The sequence below is a fragment of the Musca autumnalis genome, unplaced genomic scaffold (genome assembly GCF_047663935.1).
Source record: "Musca autumnalis isolate F117 unplaced genomic scaffold, ASM4766393v1 scaffold_5, whole genome shotgun sequence".
Lineage (NCBI taxonomy): Eukaryota > Metazoa > Arthropoda > Insecta > Diptera > Muscidae > Musca > Musca autumnalis.
This window is the reverse complement of record NW_027412088.1, coordinates 191,780,693-191,804,951: the sequence shown is the minus strand read 5'-3', so window position 1 is coordinate 191,804,951 and position 24,259 is coordinate 191,780,693. Positions and strand designations below refer to the sequence as shown.

The 24,259-nt window shown below is 28.2% G+C and overlaps 1 protein-coding gene across 1 annotated transcript in view; it reads left to right on the top strand.

Moving 5' to 3' along the window:
• The window catches only part of mtt (mangetout), a 159,844-nt gene that overhangs the window by 72,183 nt on the left and 63,402 nt on the right, over window positions 1–24,259 (top strand). Inside the window, exon 5 of the mRNA XM_073956576.1 lies at window positions 23,301–23,443. Coding sequence (XP_073812677.1) covers window positions 23,301–23,443 — 143 coding nt within the window. The remainder of the gene's footprint in view (window positions 1–23,300; window positions 23,444–24,259) is intronic.

Below are 24,259 nucleotides of genomic sequence, written 5' to 3'. Positions count from 1 at the left end.
TGCCCACTTCATGCAAACAGTCGAAAAATCAGTACTTGGATACCAGAGACCTCCACCAAGGAATCCATGGTATGACCAGGAGTGTCGTGCTGCTACCGAAGAGAAAAATGCGGCATATAGGGCTACTTTACAAACAGTAGCAACGCGTAGCGCACGAGAGAGGTATCGGGAGAAAAGGAGAGAGGAGAAACGTCTTTTCCGCAGGAAAAAGAGAGAAATAGAATGGCGGGAGTGTGAAAGAATGAAGTCCGAAAGTTCTACCAAAGAGTAAAACATCAAACTGATGGCTTTGGTACAGGCGCATCCTCCTGTAGAGACCAGCAAGGTAATTTGGTAACTGATACAGATAGTGTCCTCAGGTTATGGAAAGAACATTTTTCCGAAATTAGCGATGATTTCGAAGATACCACAGATCCAATCCCTGAAGATGGTATTGAATGTATACCGCCCAGCCAAAATGAGGTTAAGACAGCAATAAACCGCCTGAAGAATAAAGCAGCAGGAGCCTATGGCTTGCCAGCCGAGCTGTTCAAAACCGGAGGAAGAACGCGTACCCGACGATTGGAAGTGATCATCCTATGTTCAGTCCACAAGAAGGGAGATAAGACTATGTGCTCCAATTACAGGGGCATAATTCTGCTCCCTATTGCATATAAGATAGTATCTGGCACATTGTGTGAGAGACTATAGCCTATGGTCAATGAAATTATTGGACCCTATCAGTGCGGCTTTAGACCGGGAAAATCCACCATTGACCAGATATTTACCTTGAGACAAATGACCCAAGTAATGCAGATCGACACATGCCATCTTTTCGTCGAATATAAAGCAGCCTTCGACAGCCCTATACGTTCAAAGGTGTTCCAAGCCATGTCTGACTTTGGTATTCCTGCAAAGCTCATTCGGCTTTGTAGAATAACAGTAACTGACAGTCGGTCCTCTGTTAAAATAGGAATCAACATCTCCGAAGAGATAATTATGAAATGAGGTTTCAGACAAGGAGACGGTCTGTTGTGTGATCTTTTCAACATCCTGCTGGAGAAGGTCATACGAGACGCGAAGGTCAAAAGAAGTGGAACAATATACACGAACAGCCATATGTTACTTGCTTATGCCGATGACATTGACATCATGGGTCGATCGGTAAAAGAAGTAACTGGCACCTTTGAAATAGACGAAAGGGAATCTGCTAAAGTGGGTCTGGCGGTAAACGGCGAGAAGACCAAGTTGATGGTGTCGACGCGCAATGCGCCCATAGAGATCGGGCCAACTGTTGACTTTGGTTCCTATAATTTTGAGGTAGTAAAGGACTTCGTCTACCTCGGCACCGCCGTAAACACAAATAAAGCCACATTTCGTCAAACAAAAACAGCGCTTTACAAAACACTGATACTACCCGTGCTGAAGTATGGTTCCGAAGCCTGGGTACTTGCGCAAGCAGACAAGGCAGTGCTTGGTGTGTTTGAGAGAAAAAATCTTCGGAAGATCTATGGACCAATCTGCGTTGATGGTGAATATCGACGTCGTATAAACCACGAGCTGTATCTGCTATACAACGACATCAGTATAGTTAAACGTATCGAGATGCAACGATTGCGTTGGCTAGGCCATATAATAAGAATGAGTGATGATGAACCCGCTAAAAAGGCGTATAAATACGTGCCACATTGCGGTGCACGCAGAATTGGCAGGCCTAAGGTTAGATGGAGCAAACAAGTGGATGAAGAGATGAAAAGGCGCGGTATTCCAGAAAGCGAAGGAGTAAAAAGAGAGATCTTTTCTTAGTTCGGCTTATAGAACAAATGTTCTGTAATGGGCCAGCTAAGTATTGAAAGAATAATTTTTAAAATTCCACTTTATTATGAAAATATTTTTTAACCAAATTTATTAAAAATATTTTTGTTTTTAAAAACCAAATTTATTTAAAAATATTTTTTAAAAAAATCACGTTTATTAAAAAAATATTTTTTAAAAGATCCTCGTTTATTGAAAAAATATTTTATAAAAAATCCACGTTTATTGAAAAAATATTTTTTAAGAAATCCAAGTTTTTGAAAAAATATTTTTTTAAAAAGCCCACATTTTTTGAAAAAAATATTTTTTAAGAAATCCAAGTTTTTTGAAAAAAAAAATATTTTTTAAAAAGTCCACATATTTTGAAAAAATATATTTTTTTAAAAAATTCCACGTTTATTGAAAAAATATTTTTTAAAAAAACAAGTTTATTGAAAAAATATTTAAAAAAAAACAAGTTTAAAAAATATTTAAAAAAAAAAAACAAGTTTATTGAAAAAATATTAAAAAAAAAAACAAGTTTATTGAAAAAATATTTTTTAAAAATCCGCAATTATTGAAAAAATATTTTTTTCAAAATCCGCAATTATTGAAAAAATATTTTTTTTCAAAAATCCACGATTATTGAAAAAGTATTTTTTAAAAAATCCACGATTATTGAAAAAATATTTTTTCAAAAATTTTCCTTTACTGAAAAAATATAGTTTTCAAATTCACTTTTATTGCAAAAATATTATTTTCTGTAATTAAGAAAAAATAAATTCTCTTTTATTGAAAAAAATATATTTTTCAAATTTCTTTTTTATTTTAAAAACAAAAATATTTTTTTAAATTGTCTTTTATTGAAAAAAATTAAAAAAATCTTGTTTATTAAACAAAAAATTATTTTCTTTTAAATTCGCTTTTATTGAAAAAATATTTTGTTTTTTGTTTGTTCTGTTTTAGTTGAAGATTCAATCATATGATTGTTTAAGTCTAGAGTATTCCCCCATTGGCATAACTTCATCACTTTCCTCTTTGCAGAGAAAAAGCCAATGGGGGAATACTCCAGACTTAAACAATCATATGATTGAATCTTCAACTAAAACAGAACAAACAAAAACAGCGAAGGCACGCGCAAAACCGAATTTTGTAAATAAAATTCCACCAACATACTCACAGGTAACTGTGCTGATGTTATTTCAACTTAACAGAAATCGATGATTTCTTAGTTGAATCGTGCTGTCAACTTGCAAATATTTTGTTCTGGTGTTTTTTTTTTGGGGAAAGCCGAAAAGTGAGCATCATTCTCATTAACATGAGAATACTCGATGCTTAAAGAGTTCAGGTTTTCACTAAAAAATCATCATTCCAAAAACTGAAAAGCCAATGGATAATTCCCTTCGCCGGGATGAAATCATGATATTGGTAGCGATCTGCAAAGAGAAAAGTGATGAAGTTAAGCCAATGGGGGAATACTCCAGAAAAAATATTTTTTAAAAAATTCAATTTTGTTGACAGAAAATATATATTTTTTAATTCTTTTTTGCTGATTTTTTTTAATTATTTTATTAAAAATATATTTTTAAATTCTTTTTTATTGAAAACATATATTTTTTAAATTCTGGTTTATTGAATAAAAAAAAATTTTAAATTCTATTTTATTAAAAAAAATACGTTTTAAAAATTCTTTTTCATTCAAAAAAATATATATGTTTAAATTGTCTTTTATTGAAAAAATATTAAAAAGTTTTTGCTTTACTGAGAGATACTTTCTTAAATTTTCTTTTACTGAACAATATTGTTTTTAAATTCACTTTTATTGAAAAACAAAAATTATTTTAAATTTTCTGTTATTAAAAAAATTAAATTTTCTTTTATGGAAAAAATAAATTTTTTAATTTCTTTTTTATTTTGAAAAAAAAAATATTTTTTTTAAATTCAAAAAAAAAAATCTTGTTTATTAAATAAAAAATTATTCTTTCGCTTTTATTGAAAAAAATATTTTTTTTAATTCGCGTTTATTGAAAAATATTTTTTTAAAAAATCCAATTTTGTTGACAGAATATATATTTTTTTTTTAAATTCTCTTTTAGTGATTTTTTTTTTAATTTTTTTTATTAAAAATATATTTTTTAATTTTTTTTTTATTGAAAACATATATTTTTTAAATTCTAGTTTATTGAACAAAATTTTTTTAAATTCTCTTTTATTAACAAAATATATTTTAAAAATTCTTTTTCATTTAAAAAAAGTGTTTCTTTATTGAACCAAACATTATTATTTTTTTTTTAAATTCGTTTTTACTGAAAAACATTTTTTTTTGAAAACTTCATTTTTATTGACAAACAAATACATATTTTAAAATTCTCTTTTTTATTTAAAAAAATATTTTTTTTGAATCTCTTTTATGTACAAAAATATATTATTAAAATTCTCTTTTATTTTTTCAAAATAGTCTGGCTTAATCCCCTTGTTGTTGTTTTAATACTTTAAAACATCTAAATTATTAGTGAAGAAAGTTTGGCATTGTTCGCCAAGGGGTAAGGAAGGGAAGACTAGTTTGGATCCTAGCCACAGGCTTTCATCAGTCCCCTTGTTTGTAAATATACCCCACCAACAACTTCTTCAAAAAAAATTAACATAAAATATTAAAACAACAACAAAAATATTGTTTTTAATTCTCTTTTATTGAAAAAATATTTTTTCTATCCACATCTCTGGAATTTTCTTAAAAATTGCGGTTATTGAAGTTGTATATTTGTATGTATAATTTTAATCGCTTTCGACCTTTTTACTTTATTCTCTGGCGTCATAAACTTTATATGGACAATATAAGTGATTAATATTGAATCAGCGAATTTCATTAAATGTCTGTCGTTAACAAGCCACATATGTAAGAAATATGTACAAACGTATGTATATATCCTCCCTAGCAAAGGACAATTTCAAAAGAATTATTTGCAAGGAAAGTAACTTTTCTTGTGCTCAGATTCATTCATTCATTATGATTATCATGGATTTTATGCTGAAATTGCAATTACAATTTAAGCAGTAATTTGTCACAGACGCACACAGCACACATCCACACATATTCACTTACGCAAAGACGCTTACACACACGTGCATACATAAAACGCAATCACCTACATTTTATGGAGGCGTTCAATTAAATTGAAATTGTCTGAAATTGTACTTACTTGTTGTTGCTGTTGTTTCTTTCTGGCGTAATGTATCTCAATAGCCAATATGGACAACAAAATCTTGGGCCAGCAATCTTCTCTTGGATTTCAACACATCGACAAGCAGAAATTGTCAATAACCAATGAAACCAAGAGACAAAGGGAATTTTCGGCCACAATATCCAGTGGTCGGTCGGTCGAACAAAAAACCCAATCCTACAGGGACAGAAACAAAAAATACACTCCGGCGTACATAAATAACAGATACACTTGGCCCCAAAAAAAGCCAAAAAGAACAAGAAGAAGAGAAAACAAAAAAAAGACTACCAAAAAACAAGTAGATAAAGAACACTAAACAGCCAGTCAAGCAAGCAAATAGACATGTACAGACAAAAGGAAGTTTTATACGCACGCACACACTTACACACATTTTTGGGCATTTCATCATTGCTGTGCCTGGGCAGATGGGCTGCTAAAAGGACAAGAAAACACATGAAGATAGAGATAGGAAAAAAACGCAAAGGACACAAACAATGATATAAAGACCCAAAAAAAATGGTTTCAAGCACATAATGTAAAACTGTGACTGGCATACACAATGAGTTGTACTTTATGCTGCCCAAAATGGAGTGCAATTTAAGGATAAAAGCTCTACTGACATATCCCTTTTGAACATTCCGAACACTTTTCTTTGTCAAAGTACATCTCCTTTTTGCTTAGTTTAACAAGAAATAAGAAGAAAAACAATGTTTTAGCAACATTATCTGAAATTGACATTCATGAGAACTGACAATGTATTTCGAAGTTAAATGTGCAGCAAATAAATAATATTTCCAATTCTTCGAAAGATATTTCAATTTCAACTTAGAAGTGATTATAAGGAAATAAAGGAAGCATATAAGCCATATACAGAGTAAGGTGTCTTTAAAGAAATTTCCACAAACTTACTATGGAAGAGGAATACCTGCTTTCCCTTAGGAAAAATTACCAACCTCCTTGTGCATCTCTTTTCAATTCCAAAATGGCTCTACAGTCCTTCTTCATCACATTAAGATTATTTATATTTTGGTCCATTATTTACATACGTTCCATTTTTTCCTATTATTTCTATTACTGCACACAATAGGGTTAGTTAAATATAAATGCTTGCTCTGTTTTTTATTGGCCTTGTTTTCTCCTGTTCGTCAAACCCTTAGACAAAGTAAGAAAAAACATAAATTCAGCCCGCTTTTGTTAACTATTACCCTTTTCACCAACAATAACGTAGGTCATAAATTAAATGAACATTATTCTGGTCATGGCCAATGCTCACGTGAAGACAGGACAAGTCAGTCCCACTTTGAAATATTGACCGTCGAAGGTACTTAAAATGAAAAATGTCCCAGGCATTGTTGGGCTAAATGATTTAAGAGATTGCAGGCAACTTGGCCGGCCACAATGACAAATGTAATTGGATATTTTGATTTACAAAAAAGTTAAACGATCAATTGGAGCATATATCTTCTTAAAATGACAGGCTTATGTGTTCAAAGCAGCAGTCTAGGATATTCGTAGTGAAGGATATTAAGGCAAACATTGTGGATTTTTTAATGAATATTCTTCGAAGTAATATACCTACATATGTATGTACGGATGATAGGTAATAAGAAACACTATGGATAAGGAGTCACGGTGGTGCATTGCTATATACAAAAGCAAAAATATTCTGCACAAAAATCATGTCCGTAAAAAAGATATACCAAAATTCACGTCTTTGAAAAACATTCTTAAAAAATCAAAGCCTTGCTAAAATTTTTCTTAAAGAATCCATGTCCTTTAAAAATATTTCTAAAAGAAGCCATGACCTTTAAAAATTATTTGTTAAAAAATCCACGGCCTTTAAAAAATATTTCTTAAAGAATCCAAGATCTTTAAAAGATATTTCTTAAATGAATTCACTTCATTGAAAAATATTTTTAAAAAATCCATATCCTTGAAAAATATTCTTGAAAAACAAGTACGTCTTTCGACAAATATTTAAAAAAAAATTTTAAAAATTCAAGTCCATGAAAAATTATTTTTATAAAATCCACGTCCATGAAAATGTATTTTTTTTTTAAATCCACGTCAATGAAAAATATTTTAAAACATCCTTAAAATCTTTAAAAAATCCACGTCAATGAAAAAATATTTTTAAAAAATTCAAGTCGATGAAAAAACATTTTTAAAAAAAAACTTTAAAAAAATCCACTTAAATAAAAAAGTATTTTTATAAAATCCACGTCCATGAAAAAGTATTTTTTTAAAATCCACGTCAATGAAAAATATTTTAAAACATCCTTAAAATCTTTAAAAAAAACCACGTCAATGAAAAAATATTTTTAAAAAATTCAAGTCAATGAAAAAACATTTTTAAAAAATCTTTAAAAAATCCACTTAATGAAAAATGTTTTCAGAAATCTTTAAAAAATCAACGTCAATGAAAAAAATATTTTTAAAAAAATCCACGTCCACGAAAAAAATCCATGCCCATGAAAAATATTTTTAAAAAATCTTAAAAAAATTCACGTCTATGAAAAAATATTTTTAAAAACTCTTTATAAAATTCACATCTATGAAAAAATATTTTTAAAAAATCCACGTCAATAAAAAATATTTTTAAAAAATCCACGTCAATAAAAAAATATTTTTAAAAAATCCACGTCAATAAAAGAATATTTTTAAAAAATCCACGTCAATAAAAACATATTTTTAAAAAATCCACGTCAATAAAAAATATTTTTAAAAAATCCACGTCAATAAAAAAATATTTTTAAAAAATCCACTTCAATAAAAAAATATTTTTAAAAAATCCACGTCAATAAAAAAATATTTTTAAAAAATCCACGTCAATAAAAAATATTTTAAAAAATCCACGTCAATAAAAAAATATTTTTAAAAATCCACGTCAATAAAAAATATTTTTAAAAAATTCCACGTCAATAAAAGAATATTTTTAAAAAATCCACGTCAATAAAAACATATTTTTAAAAAATCCACGTCAATAAAAAATATTTTTAAAAAATCCACGTCAATAAAAAAATATTTTTAAAAAATCCACTTCAATAAAAAAATATTTTTAAAAAATCCACGTCAATAAAAAAATATTTTTAAAAAATCCACGTCAATAAAAAATATTTTTAAAAAATCCACGTCAATAAAAAAATATTTTTAAAAAATCCACGTCAATAAAAAAATATTTTTAAAAAATCCACGTCAATAAAAAATATTTTTTAAAAATCCACGTCAATAAAAAAATATTTTTAAAAAATCCACGTCAATAAAAAAATATTTTTAAAAAATCCACGTCAATAAAAAAATATTTTTAAAAAATCCACGTCAATAAAAAAATATTTTTAAAAAATCCACGTCAATAAAAAAATATTTTTAAAAAATCCACGTCAATAAAAAAATATTTTTAAAAAATACACGTCAATAAAAACATATTTTTAAAAAATACATGTCAATAAAAACATATTTTTAAAAAATTCACGTCAATAAAAAAATATTTTTAAAAAATCCACGTCAATAAAAAAATATTTTTAAAAAAATCCACGTCAATAAAAAAATATTTTTAAAAAATCCACAACAATAAAAAAATATTTTTAAAAAATCCACGTCAATAAAAAAATATTTTTAAAAAATCTACGTCAATAAAAAAATATTTTTAAAAAATCCACGTCAATAAAAAATATTTTTAAAAAATCCACGTCAATAAAAAAATATTTTTAAAAAATCCACGTCAATAAAAAATATTTTTAAAAAAATCTACGTCAATAAAAAAATATTTTTAAAAAATCCACGTCAATAAAAAATATTTTTAAAAAATCCACGTCAATAAAAAAATATTTTTAAAAAAATCCACGTCAATAAAAAAATATTTTTAAAATATCCACGTCAATAAAAAAATATTTTTAAAAAATCCACGTCAATAAAAAAATATTTTTAAAAAATCCACGTCAATAAAAAAATATTTTTAAAAAATCCACGTCAATAAAAAAATATTTTTAAAAAATCCACGTCAATAAAAAAATATTTTTAAAAAATCCACGTCAATAAAAAAGTATTTTTAAAAAATCCACGTCAATAAAAAATATTTTTTAAAAAATCCACGTCAATAAAAAAATATTTTTAAAAAATCCACGTCAATAAAAAAATATTTTTAAAAAATCCACGTCAATAAAAAAATATTTTTAAAAAATCCACGTCAATAAAAAAATATTTTTAAAAAATCCTTCGAAAAATAATTTTAAAAAGTCTTAAAAAATACACGTACATTAAAAAAGTTTTCTAAAAAATCTTTAAAAAGTCTTTTTAAAAAACTACTTCCTTCAAAAAATATTTTTAAAAAATCCACGTCCTTCGAAAAATATTTTTAAAGAATCCACGTCTTTCGAAAATTAATTTTAAAAATCTTTTAAAAATCAGCGTCCTTCGAAAATTATTTTAAAAAATCTTTTAAAAATCAGCGTCCGTCGAAAATTATTTTTAGGAATCTTTTAAAAATTAACGTCCTTCGAAAATTATTTTTAGGAATCTTTTAAAAATTAACGTCCTTCGAAAATTATTTTAAAAAATCTTTTAAAACTCCACGTCCTTCGAAAACTATTTTTAGGAATCTTTTAAAAATCAACGTCCTTTGAAAAATATTTTTAAAAAATCCACGTCCTTCGAAAAATATTTTTAAAAAATCCACGTCCTTCGAAAAATGTTTTTAAGAAATCCACGTCCTTCGAAAAATATATTTTTTAAAAATCCACGTTCTTCGAAAAATGTTTTTAAGAAATCCAAGTCCTTCGAAAAATATATTTTTTTAAAAATCCACGTTCTTCGAAAAATATTTTTAAAAAATCCAGGTTCTTCGAAAAATATTTTTAAAAAATCCACGTCCTTCGAAAAATATTTTTAAAAAATCCACGTCCTTCGAAAAATATTTTTGAAAAATCCACGTCCTTAGAAAAATATTTTTAAAAAACCCACGTCCTTCGAAAAATATTTTTAAAAAATCTACGTCCTTCGAAAAATATTTTTAAAAAATCCACGTCCTTCGAAAAATATTTTTAAAAAATCCACGTCCTTCGAAAAATATTTTTAAAACATCCACGCCCTTCGAAAAATAATTTTAAAAAATCCACGTCCTTTCGAAAAATATTTTTAAAATTCCACGTCCTTCGAAAAATATTTTTGAAAAATCCACGTCCTTCGAAAAATATTTTTAAAAAATCCACGTTCCTCATAAAATATTTTACAAAAATCCAGTCGAAAAAAATTAAAGAATTAACGTCCTTTCTAAAAGATTCATGTAATTGAAAAAATATTTTTAAAAAATCCACGCAATTCGAAAAGTATAACTTTTAAAAATCTTTAAAAAATCCACTTCCTCCGAAAAATATTTGTAAAAAATCGACTTTCGAAAAATATTTAAAAAAAATCTTTAAAAACACCACGTCCTCGAAAAATATTTTTTAAAAATCTACGTCCTTTTAAACATATTTTTAAAATTCCACGTCCATTCAGAAATATTTTTAAAAAATTTAAGTCATTTGAAAAATATTTTTAAAAAATTGACGTCCTTTGAAAAATATTTTTTTAAAAATCATGCCCTAAAAAGGTATTTTTAAAAAATTCTCGTCCTTCAAATATTATTTTTGTAAAATAAACGTCCTTTGAATGTCTTCTTTAAAAATCTACGTCCTTTGTAAAATAACTTTTAAAAATCCGCGTCCTTCGAAAGAAGTTTTCAAAAATTCAGATCTTTTGATAAATATGCATAAAATTCCACGTCCTTGAAAAAATATTGAAAAAACTCAACTCACTTGAAAAATATTCTTTAAAAATCCACGTTTATTGGTCTTTGACAAAATATTTCCATGTTTTTTGGTCTTTGAAAAAATATTGCTTGTTAAAAACATTTTCTTTAACTAAACCAAGTTTATAGTTTCTTGAAAAATATTCTTAAAAAAATCTACGTTAATTATTGCTTGAAAAAATGTTCTTCCAAAATCTTGAAAAAATGTTCTTCCAAAATCTTGAAAAAATGTTCTTTAAAAAATCCACGTCCTTCGAAAAGTTTTTTAAAAAACCAATGTCTTTCGAAAAATTTTTAAAAACTCCACGATTATTGATAAAAATAATCTTTAAAAATTTCACGATTATTGAAAAAATTATGTTTAAAAAATACACGTTTATTGAAAAATAAAATCATTAAAAATTTCACGATTACTGAAAAAATTATGTTTAAAAAATACACGTTTATTGAAAAATAAAACCTTTAAAAAATCCACGATTATTGAAAAAATAATCTTTTAAAAATCCACGATTATTGAAAAAAATAATCTTAAAAAAATTCAAGGTTATTAATAAAAAAATCTTTAAATATACCACAATTATTGAAAAAAAATCTTTAAAAACTCCACGATTATTGAAAAAATCTTTAAAAACTTCACGATTATTGAAAAAATCTTTAAAAACTTCACGATTATTGAAAAAATCTTTAAAAACTCCACAATAATTGAAAAAAAAATAATCTATAAAAAATCCACGATTATTGGAAAAATATCTCTAAACAATCCACGTTTATTGAAAAAATATTCTATAAAAGAATCCACGATTATTGGAAAAATATTCTTTAAAAAATCCACGATTATTGAAACAATATTCTTTAAAAAAATCCACGATTATTGAAAAAATATGCTTTAAAAAATCCACGATTATTGAAAAAATATGATTAAAAAAATCCACGATTATTGAAAAAATATGCTTTAAAAAATCCACGATTATTGAAAAAATAATATTTAAAAACTCTACGATTATTGAAAAAATATTCTTTAAAAAATCCACGATTATTGAAAATATATTCTTTAACAAATCCACGACTATTGAAAAATATACTTTAAAAAATCCACGATTATTGAAAAAATATTCTTTAAAAAATCCACGATTATTGAAAAAATATTCTTAAAAAAATCCATGATTATTGAAAACTATTCTTTGAAAAATCCACGATTATAAAAAAATAATCTTTAAAAATCCACGATTATTGAAAAAAAAAATTTTTTTTAAAAATCCATGATTATGGAAAAAAATCTTTAAAATATCCATGATTATTGAAAAAATATTCTTTAAAAACTCCACGATTATTGAAAAAAATTTTTTTGAAAAATCCAAGTACTTAAAAAGATATTTAAAAAAAATATGTCTGACGTTTGTGATTTACATTTGATTGAAACTTATTTTTAAATGTTCAAAGGAGTGAAGATTTCCACTATTCTATTTTGGTCCTTTGACTCCAATTGTCCTCATATTACTTCAACTTAACAAACAAATTAATTTTAATAGGAAAACCACATTCCTTAGTTGTCATAGCCAATAAGACAAAATGTCATTGGCAACTTCCTAACACTATCGCTCCCTCTCTATCTCCCTAACATCCATAGCTACTACCATTGACCTTTATTGCTGTCTGTACACTGACAATGTCAGTTTTAACATTGTTCATCAATCAAATTAGTTAATGTACAGCTGGCTCTCGCAGCAGCAACAGCTTTCATTGGATTATTGTTTATTCCAAGGACACGAAACTATTTATTCCAAATGGTGCTGAAACATGGATGGAAACGTGACAAATGTGTCTAGAATGTCAAAAGGGATTTTTTTTATTTATTTCCACAGGACACGAAGTCACTTCATTGAAGAGAGTGTGTTTTTTGTTGCTTGTTTTAGTTCGTGGTGTTCGGAAACTGAACTAAAACAAAAATTCATGCCAAAAAGTTAACAGATGTTGTTTTGTGATAATAAACAAAATAGAAAAAAAATCAATTTTTTTTACTTATGTTAATAAAACTCTAATAAGACAAGAAAGACTTGCACCTATACTAACTAAGTCTTGCACTTAACTCAACCAACCTCCTGCGCCGACAACCAAATATCCTCTAATCACCCAAATCATCCAAAAACTTCAAGAAATTTAAAACGATGATTTTCAATTTTTTTTTAATTTCCAGCACTTAAAAACTCCGTGCAACACTTCCACTTCCTTCCTCCTCCCCACCCCTAATTGGATAGGTTTTGTTTAGCTGCTAGTTTTCTTAGCCTCTCTACCACACGTCTGTGGTCAATTAAAATATGGCCAAAACCATGTTCTGAGTAAAAATTCTAAAAACTGGCAACGTGACAATGTGGCCTTTTAAAACCGCCAAATTTTAACGAAGAAACCACAGCCAAAAATTTTCTTTAAGAAAACTTTAACTTTGATAAATTAGTTACATTAACTTTTTTTGTGCTTGGCAGCGCTATTAGAAAAACTTTTTCATAACCAAATTCATTAAAAATTCTTCTTCTTCTCAAAATTTGTATGGCTAGTGCAATGTGATAAAAGCTTTTGCTTTTACTAAAAACAATTTGGGCGAGGGGGATGATGGAACAAAAGAAGAATTGGTGGTTTTGGTTGGCCTGCACTCCCCAACAACAATTTTATAAATAGAAAATACATAAAATACAAAGGAGAAGTTCGCTCGGCTGTAATGAGGGTGACTATTAAATTAGGGGACGTTTTGGGAACAGGAGTATTTAAACCTCAAAAAGTGAACAACTTTCGCACAACAAATTTTTCAAATTTTTTAATAAAGACCAGAGAAGTGTTTTGACAGACGACTAGATGGCAGATTTTATATAGGGGCAGTAGGAAAACTTTATAGACAATCACGTTTTATAAAGAACCCGAAGGAATGACTTAGAGGCATCTAGTCTTCTTATTCGAAAGGCGTCTTTTTATACGACCATGAGTTAGTCTATATAGACGACCAGAAGCCAGTCTTTTTAGACGACTAGGAGGGAGTATTTTTAGACGACTTTTAGGATAGTCTTTATAGACGACCACAAAGGAGTTTTATAGCGACCAAAATAAAGTTTTAATAATCGACCAAAAATGTATGTTCAAAGTCGCGGGTTTTTTAAAAATACTTTTCAAGGACATGAATTTTTTAAAAATATGTTTTTAATTACGTGGATTAAAAAAATCAAGGATGTTGTTTTTTAAAAATAGTTTTCAAAGACGAGGATTTTTGAAAAAAATATATTCCAAGGATTGCATTTAATAAAAAAAATTTTCATGGACGTGGATTTTTTTAAATATTTTTAGGGAATCTTAAAAATATTTTGCAATGACTTGGCCTTTTTAAAAATATTTTGCAAAGACTTGGCCTTTTAAACAGGTGCATTTTTTAAAAATACCTTTGGATACCACCGTGGTGCTATTGTATTGCCCCGGCCAGGCAAAATCAACAATTTTCAACGGTGGCAAAACACCCTTCAGTAATGTTGGCGACATTTCCTGATTATTTCAGTCATGTAAAACTTCTCTACAAGTGGTGTCTTAAGACGCACTGTTTGGACTCGGCAATAAACAGTAGGTCTCATATCATTGAGCTTAATATGAATCGGAGTGCACTCATTGATATTAGAGATGTCTCCCTTGTCCCTTTCTGGGTTGTTTGTGGAACAATTATTAATTATTACCTTTCAAGGACGTGCATTTTATACAAAATGTTTTTTAAGAGAGAGTTTTGCAAGGACGTGCATTTTCTATAAAAATTGGCTCAAGGACGTAGATGTCTTAAAACTATTTTCAAGAAGTATCTTCAAGGATTTTTTTATAAAATATTCTTCAAAGATGTGAATTTTTTAACTATTTTTTAAAAAGGGGGATCTTTAAAAAATATTTGTCAAGGACGCGGATTTTTTCAATATTTTTCAAGGACCTCGAGGTTGTAAAAAAAGCTTTCAAGGACGTGGCTTTCAAGGAAGTGGGCTGTTTAAAAAAATTTTAAGAAGTGGATTTTTTAAAATATTTTTTAGAACGTGGATTTCTGAATAAAATTTTTTTTAAGCACGTGGATTTTTTACAAATATCTATTCAAGTACTTTATGTTTTTTAAAATATTTTTGGGACCTTTTTTTAAGATATTTATTCAATTATCTAGGTTTTTTAAATTTGTTTTCAAGGAGCTGAATTTTTTAAACTTTCTCAAGGACCTAGAGCGAGTTTTGCAAGGACGTGCATTCTCTAAAAAATAGCTCAAGAACGTAGATTTCTTAAAAGTATTTTCAAGAAGTATCTTCAAGGATTTTTTATATAATATTTTTCAAAGATGTGGATTTTTTAACTATTTTTTAAAGTCGATTTTTTTACGACGATTTTTAAAAAATATTTGTCAAGGGCGTGGATTTTTTAAATATTTTTCAAGGACCTCGAGGTTTTAAAAAAGCTTTCATGGACGTGGATTTAAACAAAAATTTAGTGCCTTGGATTTTTCAAAAATAAATTTCATAGAAGTGGATTTTTAAAAATACTTTTAAGAAGTGGATTTTTTAAAATATTTGTTAGAACGTGAATTTTTTAAAGAAATTTTTCTAAGGACTTGGATTTTTTTTTAAAAATATCTATTCAAGAACTTGATATTTTTTTAAAACAATTTTTGGGACCTTTTTTATAAAATATTTATGCAATTAGCTAGCTTTTTTAAATTTGTTTTCAAGGAGCTGAATTTTTTAAACTTTTTTTTAAGGACCTAGATTTTAGATTAGATTTAGATTTTTAGATTTTTTAAAAATATTTTCTTACGGTAGTAATTTTTTTAAAATAATTTTTTCAAGGACATAGATTTTTTAAAAATATTTTTCAAGACCCAGGATTTTCTAAATATATTTTTTCAAAGACTTGTGATTACAAAAAAATTAAAAACGTTTTTCAAGTACGTGTACGTTTTAAATAACCTATTTTCAAGGACGGTAATTTTTGAAAAAAAAAAAACAAAAAAAATATTGTTTAAGGACGTTGATTTTTTTTAAAAAAAATATTTTCAAGGTCCTGGATTTTTTATGTAAAATTAATTTTTCAAAGAAGTGTATTCTTTAAAACATTTTTTAAGGACCTGGATTTCTTAAAATATTTTTTAAGGACGTGGATGTTCTAAAGAATATTTCTTCAAAAACGTGGATTTTTTAAAAATATCTTTCCAAGTTCTTGAAATTTTTTCAAGGACATGCATTTTTTAAAATATTTGTTTTTTTTTTCAAAGTTTATATAAATTTATTGTTTCAAGGACCTGGATTTTTCAAAAATATTTCTTCAAGGATGTGCACTTTTAAAACACATATAAATAATTTTTTAATGACGCTGATTTTTTAAAAAGTGTTTTTTCAGGGAAGTAGGCTTTATAAAAGCTATTTTAAAGAAGCGTTTTCTTTTTTAAAATTGTTTCAAGAACGTAGATTTTTTAAAAAATATATTTTCAACAAACGTGGATTTTTTAAAAAATATTTTTTCAACAAACAAATTTGAATTTTTTAAAAATATTTTTTTTAAAAAACATGGATATTAAAAAAAAATTTCAACAAATGTGGATTTTTTTAAAAAAAATATATTTCAAAGACCTGGATAAAAAAAAAAACGTTTTCAAGGACCTGGATTATTTAAAAAAAACTAGAAGACATTGATTTTTAAAAATAATTTTTTTCAAGTACTTGGATTTTTTGAACAACACTTTTCAAGGACTTGAATTTTCAAAAATATGTTTAAAGGACATGGGTTTTAAAAAAAATGTCAAGGACCTGGATTTTTTAAAAATGATTTTTAAAGACATGGATTTTTTTAAATATATTTTTCAAAGAGGTGTATCTTTTAAAACTATTTTTCAAAGAGGTTTATTTTTTGAAACTATTTTTCAAAGAATTGTATTTTATAATAAATATTTTTTAAAAAAATGTATTTTTTAAAAATATGTTTCACGGACGAGGATATTTAAAAAAATAGTTTTTAAGGAATTCGATTTAAAAAAAATATTTTTAAGGAATTGGTTTTTTTTAAAAATACTTTTTTATACCCTCAGCCTTTAGGCTATGAAGGGTATATACACTTTCATACGGGCAAAATGTGCCTCATCGAAATAATGGTTTTAGACCCCAAGTATGTTTGGACGAAATGTGTTTCAGACAATTTGGAGTCGATTGAGCAATGTCCGTCCGTCTGTCTGTCTGTCTGTCTGTCTGTCTGTCTGGCTGGCTGGAGCGCACGATAACTCTCGAACGGATGAACCGATTCGGCTCAAATTTTGGCTTTCGTAATATTTTGCCCAAACTTAGTTTAAGTTCGAAGATGAGCTATATCGGTCCACTCCTTCAGGTACCTCCCCAACAAAAGTTCGAAAATGTTCGGCAAATTTGTGCGCACGATAACTCTTGAAGGGAGTAACCGATATGGTCCATACTTTGCCCATCGTGGAGCGTGTACCAGACTTAGATCAGGTTTTAATATGGACTCAAATGGTCCACTCCGTCGGGTACCTCCCACACAAAAATTTGGAAAAGTTCAGTTTAGGACCATCTCTTGAATCGCTTTGATTTTTGCTTTAGCAACTTGTATTCACTACCCTCCATACGACGGTATAAGTTTCATCAGGGGCAAGTCCATACTTACTGAGAAAATAGCCTGAAAGTTGCAAAAAACCCCTATGACACCGTGTGAGGAGGTTGGAGGGCAAAATAACTCTCGAACAGGTCTGCCGATTCGGTCCAAAGTTTGGTCTTCGTAATATTTTGTCCAAACATAATTTAAGTTCGAAGATAAGCCATATCGGTCCACTCCTTCAGGTACCTCCCCCACAAAAGTTCAAAAATGTTCGGTAAAATTGTGCGTTCGATAACTCTTGAAGAGAGTGGCCGAATTGGACCATACTTTACACATCTTAATATATCTACCAGATATAGATCAGGTTCAAATATGGACTATATTTGTCCACTCCATCCGGTACCTCCCACACAAAATTTCGGATACATGTTCACTTTAAGACCTGCTTTCGAATCACTTTGATTTTTGTTGAAGCAACTTTGCATTCGCTGCCTCAATTGCGATGGTAAAAGTTGTTTCAGGGGCAAGTCCATACTTCTTGAGCAAACATTCCTGAAGTTGTAAAAAACCCTATGGTACCATATGTAGTGGCTGGAGATCCATTCTTTTTAGTATCTCCTCCGCAAAACTTTTGATCTCTAATCCTAATCAAAATTTTTGTCAGTTCAAACGCCCAAAATTCCCTAACTACATGCGTTTTTTTGGGAAAAAATTGTTTCAATATACACAGGCTGAGGGTATATCTCTGTCGGCCAAGCTGACTGATACTTTTTACTTGTTTTAAAAATCAATGACGTGGATTTTATCAAAAAGTTTTTTCAAGGATGTGGATTTTTTAAAAATTTTTAGGGCGTGGATTTTTTAACGCTTTTTTAGGCCGTGGATGATTTAAAATATTTGTTCAAGGACGTGGATGTTTTTAAAAATATTTTGTTCAAGGACGTGAATATTTTTAAAATATTTTGTTCAAGGACGTGAATATTTTTAAAATATTTTGTTCAAGGACGTGTATATAAAAAAAAATCAAGGACCTGGATATTTTTATATCTTTTTTCAAGGGCCTGGATTTTTTAAAACTAAGTTTTTCAAGGACGTGAATTTGCAAAAAAGTATTTTTCGAGGACTTGGATTTGTAAAAAGTATTTTTCAAGGACGTGGATTTGAATTTTTCAGGGAAGTAGACTTTATAAAAGCTATTTTAAAGAAGCGTCTTCTTTTTTAAAGTCATTTCAAGAACGTAGATTTTTTAAAAAATATATTTTCAACAAACGTGGATTTTTTAAAAAATATTTTTTCAACAAACAAATTTGAATTTTTTAAAAAATATTTTTTTAAAAAACATGGATATTTCAACAAATGTGGATTTTTTTAAAAAAAATATATTTCAAAGACCTGGATTAAAAAAAAAAAACGTTTTCAAGGACCTGGAGTATTTAAAAAAATTAGAAGACATTGTTTTACAAAAAAATATTTTTTCAAGGACTTGGATTTTTTGAACAACACTTTTCAAGGACTTGAATTTTCAAAAATATGTTTAAAGGACATGGGTTTTAAAAAAAATGTCAAGGACCTGGATTTTTTAAAAATGATTTTTAAAGACATGGATTTTTTTAAATATATTTTTCAAAGAGGTGTATCTTTTAAAACTATTTTTCAAAGAGGTTTATTTTTTGAGACTATTTTTCAAAGAATTGTATTTTATAATAAATATTTTTTAAAAAAATGTATTTTTTAAAAATATGTTTCACGGACGAGGATATTTAAAAAAATAGTTTTTAAGGAATTTGATTTAAAAAAAATATTTTTAAGGAATTGGTTTTTTTTTAAAAATACTTTTTTTTTAATCAATGACGTTGATTTTATCAAAAATTTTTCAAGGATGTGGATTTTTTAAAAATTTTTAGGGCGTGGATTTTTTAAACGCTTTTTTAGGCCGTGGATGATTTAAAATATTTGTTCAAGGACGTGGATGTTTTTAAAATATTTTGTTCAAGGACGTGAATATTTTTAAAATATTTTGTTCAAGGACGTGAATATTTTTAAAATATTTTGTTCAAGGACGTGTATATAAAAAAAATCAAGGACCTGGATATTTTTATATCTTTTTTCAAGGGCCTGGATTTTTTAAAACTAAGTTTTTCAAGGACGTTAATTTGCAAAAAAGTATTTTTCGAGGACTTGGATTTGTAAAAAGTATTTTTCAAGGACGTGGATTTGATTTTTTTTTTTAAATATTCTTCAAGGGCCTGGATTTTTAAAAAATATTTTTCCAAGACGTGGATTTTTAAAAAATATTTTTCAAGGACTTTAATTTCTCAATAAATATTTTACAAGGATTTGGAGTTCTTAATAAATATATTTCAAGGACATGGATTTTTTAAAAAATATTTTTCAAGGACTTGTATTAAAAAAAATATTTTTCATGGACTTGGATTTAAAAAAATCAAAGACGTGGATTTTTTAAAATATATTTTTCAAGGACCTGCATTTTAAAAAATATTTTTCAAGTACGTGGATTCTTAAAAAATATTGCTCAAGGACTTGGGCTTAAACAAATTCAAGGACGTGGATTTTTAAAAAAATATTTTTGAATGACTTGGATTAAAAAAAATCACGGTCATGCATTTTTAAGAAAATTCAAAGTCGTAAATTTTTTAAAAAAATATTTGTCAAAGACTTGGACTTTTTAAAAATATGTTATAAGGACGTGGATTTAAAAAAAAATAAGAAAGAAAGTTGATTTAAGAAATAATTTTTTTTATGATTTGGATTTAAGTAAAGTAAAGGACAAGATTTAAAAAAAAAACAAGAACATGATTTTTTAAAAAATATTTTTCAAGGACGTGGATTTTTTTAATATTTTTCAAAGTCCTCGCACGGTGTGCCTTAACAAATTTAAATGGAAGGTGTTTACACCTCGAAAGTTGTTTCTGATTCTGAAACTACAATGCTCGTAGATGAGAAATATCAAGAAACAAAAAAAAATCGCCGGAGGGATTTTAAAATAAATCGCGATTTAAGTTCACATTTTTAGGGGTTCTTAAGGTTTTCACGATTTTGCTTGGAAACCGCGAGTTCTATTTAAATGGGTCTAAAGAAAATGTTGTAGCAGAGAAAATTCTCCACAAGATTGGCCTTTATTATATTTTCGTAGGTTTTACCGTTTTTGAGATATGGAAGTTCAAATTGGGACAATGCACTGACTGTATAGTCCCCTTATAAAACAATATTATGCACAGTGCCCCTTCACTAACTTTAATGGAAACCGCTTACACATGGGATGTTTTTGCGGATTCTGAAACAGCAATGTTCATAGATAAGAAAAATAAAAAAACAGAAAAAATCGCCGGAGGGATTTTTAAATAAATCGCGATCAAAATTCACAATTTTAGGATTTTTTTAGGTTATCACGATTTTGCTTGGAAACCGCATGTCGTATCGAAAGGAGTCTAAAGAAAATGTTGTAGCTGTGAAAATTATCCACAAGATTGGCCTTTATGATATTTTCGTAGGTTTTACCGTTTTAGAGATATAGAGGTTCAATTCAAATTTTTAGGTTTTTATCTTAAATCTTCACGATTTTGCTTGAAAACCGCAAGTCATATCAAAATGGGACTAAAGAAAATGTTGAAGCTGTGAAAATTCTCTACAAGACTGGATGATTTATTTTTTCCTAGGTTGTACCATTTTCAAGATATAAAAGTTTTATTTGGGAAATTGCACTAATGACATTGTTTTATAAGGAGGCGATACAGTCAGTGCATTGTCTCAATTTGACTTCTATAACTCAAAAACGGTAACACCTACGAAAGTATCATAAAGGGCAATCTTATGGAGAATTTTCACAGCTACAACATTTTCCTTAGGCCTATTTACATAGGACCCGCGGTTTCGAAGCAAAATCGTGAAAACCTAAAGAACCCCTAAAAATGTGAACTTAAATCGCGATTTATTTGAAAATCCCTCCGGCGATTTTTTTTGTTTCTTGATATTTCTCATCTACGAGCATTGTAGTTTCAGAATCAGCAAAAACTTCCGAGGTGTAAGCACCTTCCATTTAAATTTGTTAAGGCACACCGTGCTCGATTATCACGGTGTGCCTTAACCAAGTTTAAATGGAAGGTGCTTACACCTGGGAAGTTTTTGCAGATTCATAAACTACAATGCTCATAGATGAGAAATATCAAGAAACAAAAAAAATCGCCTGAGGGATTTTCAAATAAATCGCGATTTAAGTTCACATTTTTAGTGGTTCTTTAGGTTTTCACGATTTTGCTTGGAAGGCGCGAGTCCTATGTAAATGGACCTAAAAAAATGTTGTAGCAGTGAAAATTCTTCACAAGATTGCCCTTTATGATATTTTCGTAGGTTTTACCGTTTTTGAGATATAGAAGTTCAAATTGAGACAATGCACTGACTGTATCGCCTCCTTATAAAACAATGTCATTACTGCAATTTCTCAAATAAAACTTATATATCTTGAAAATAGTACAACCTAGGAAATGTGAACTTAAATCGCGATTTATTTGAAAATCCCTCCGGCGATTTTTTTGTTTCTTGATATTTCTCATCTATTACCATTGTAGTTTCAGAATCTGCAAAAACTTCCCAGGTGCAAGCACCTTCCATTTAAAATTAGTTAATGTGCACCATGCTATTTAATCAACTTTTTTTCAAGGACGTGGATTTTTTAAAAAATATTTTTCAAGGACGTGGATTTTTCCAAAATATTTTTCAAGGACGTGGATTTTTCCAAAATATTTTTCAAAGACCTAGATTATTTAATCAAATTCTTTTCAAGGACTTGGATTTTTTAAAAGATATGTTTGAAGGACCTGGATTTTTTTAAGAGATATGTTTGAAGGACCTGGATTTTTTAAAAGATATGTTTGAAGGACCTTGATTTTTTTAAACAACATCTTTTCAAAGACTTGGATTTTTTAAAAAATATTTTTCAAGCACGTAGATTTTTTAAAAAAAAATTTCAAGGGCTTGGATTTGTTTTTAAATTTTGTTTAAGGACGTCGATTTTTTGAAAAAATATTTTTCAAAGACTTGAATATTTATACGGACATGGCGAATAATGCCAAACTGTCTCCACTAATAAACTTTCTCCAATAATAAACAACAGCAATGGGATTAAGCCAGACTATTTAAAAAAAAAAACAAAATTGTAACAGCTATCAAAATTAAAAACCCCACTAATGGACGTGGATGTTTTAAAAAATATTTTTCAAAGAAGTGTTTTTTTAAAATTTTTTTTCAAGGACATGGATTTTCATATGTTTTTTTTAATATTTGCAAAGACGCGGATTTTTTAAATTCGTTTTTAATGGCGTGGGTTTTTTTCAAAATGTTGGAGGTCCTGGATTTTAAAAAATATTTTTGTCTAGAAACTGGATTTTAAAAAAATATTTTTCAGAGACGTGCATTTTTTAAAAATATTTTTCAAGGATTTTTTTAAAATAATTTTTAAGGACGAGTGTTTTTTTAAAAATAATTTTTAGGGATATGGATTTTAAAATATTTTGAGGATTTTATAAATAAATATTTTCAAGGTTCCTTTATATAAGTTTTTTCCATCTAATCCTAAACCACTGTCCACCATTGTTAGTGAAAACAGTCCAACTGCTGAAAATACTTAATTTCCGGTTTATTCATTATTATAATGGTATAAATTTTAGCACTGCAAAGCGCTACAGCGACACGGAGTCACACTTTCAAAGGCATACGTTTTATTTCGGCCCGAACACATTTCACAATTGTTTAATTTTTTTCTGTTTTGCTCAGTCATTAAGTTTTAATGTTTAAGTAAAACCAGGTAGGGTGTGGGTGTGCTTGCACTTTTGTATTATTTAACCTCAACCTATTGTTCGCTTACCACTCCTTTTCATCTCTCTTTTCAACTTTGTTTTAAACAGGTGCCATAATATTTGGATCCGATCAGGAAGTACGTGAAGTTATGCGCGCTGTACGTCGCAACAATGCCACTGGCGCCTTTTCATGGATTGGTTCGGATGGCTGGAGTGCCCGTAATTTGGTATCGGATGGCAATGAGCCTGAGGTAAGTTGAAGGCAGTACAAAAATAATGAAAATAATAATCAAAAGAGGAATACAAAACAAATGCAGCAGCAGCAAGCATTACAAGTTTTGCTAAAGGGGTGGTTATGACGGTGGTTGTGTGAGCTTTGCTGGGGGCCAACATGTTAAAGTTATGTTTTAAAGGAAATTCGTTATTATTCTTAATGAGACCTAGATTAGAAGAGCGGGAGGGGGTTAGTTGCCAAAGGGAAGAGTTTAAATATTGCGCCTGTGATTATTTTTCAACGAACAAAGCAAAGAATATTTTTATTGTTGGCATTGGACGACATTGTTTGGGGGCACTCAATACACGACAGCAATAACAGCTCAAAGTTAAATTAATGTCACTCAAGCAGTTGTTGTTATTGTTTAAGGGTTAAATAGTTTGCTAGGTTTTGTTGAGCGAAGGGAGGGGGGATAATGACAACAGATTTATTTTATTTCAAATGGAAAGATTACAAATAATCATTGGATGGGGTTCGTGTTGAACAAATTTCCGCTTGGGAAATTTTGAAAAATAAAGTTGTAGGATTTAATTTGTCTCGTACAAAACTTGAACACATACATATTTAAGCTTTCCCATAAAGTTTTTTCTCGAAACTTTCATTTACCAACAATGGAAGTTTCACATTTTAAAAATAGCTACACCTTTAAGGCACAACAGATTAACTGATAGTTTATCAGGATGCGGTGCTAACAATTGTGTGCTATTCCCATGCCTGGGAGGGGGTGGAACATAAAAATTACATTTTATCATTACATAGCAAAAAAACCAAAATTCCAAACATTTCAAGTGTG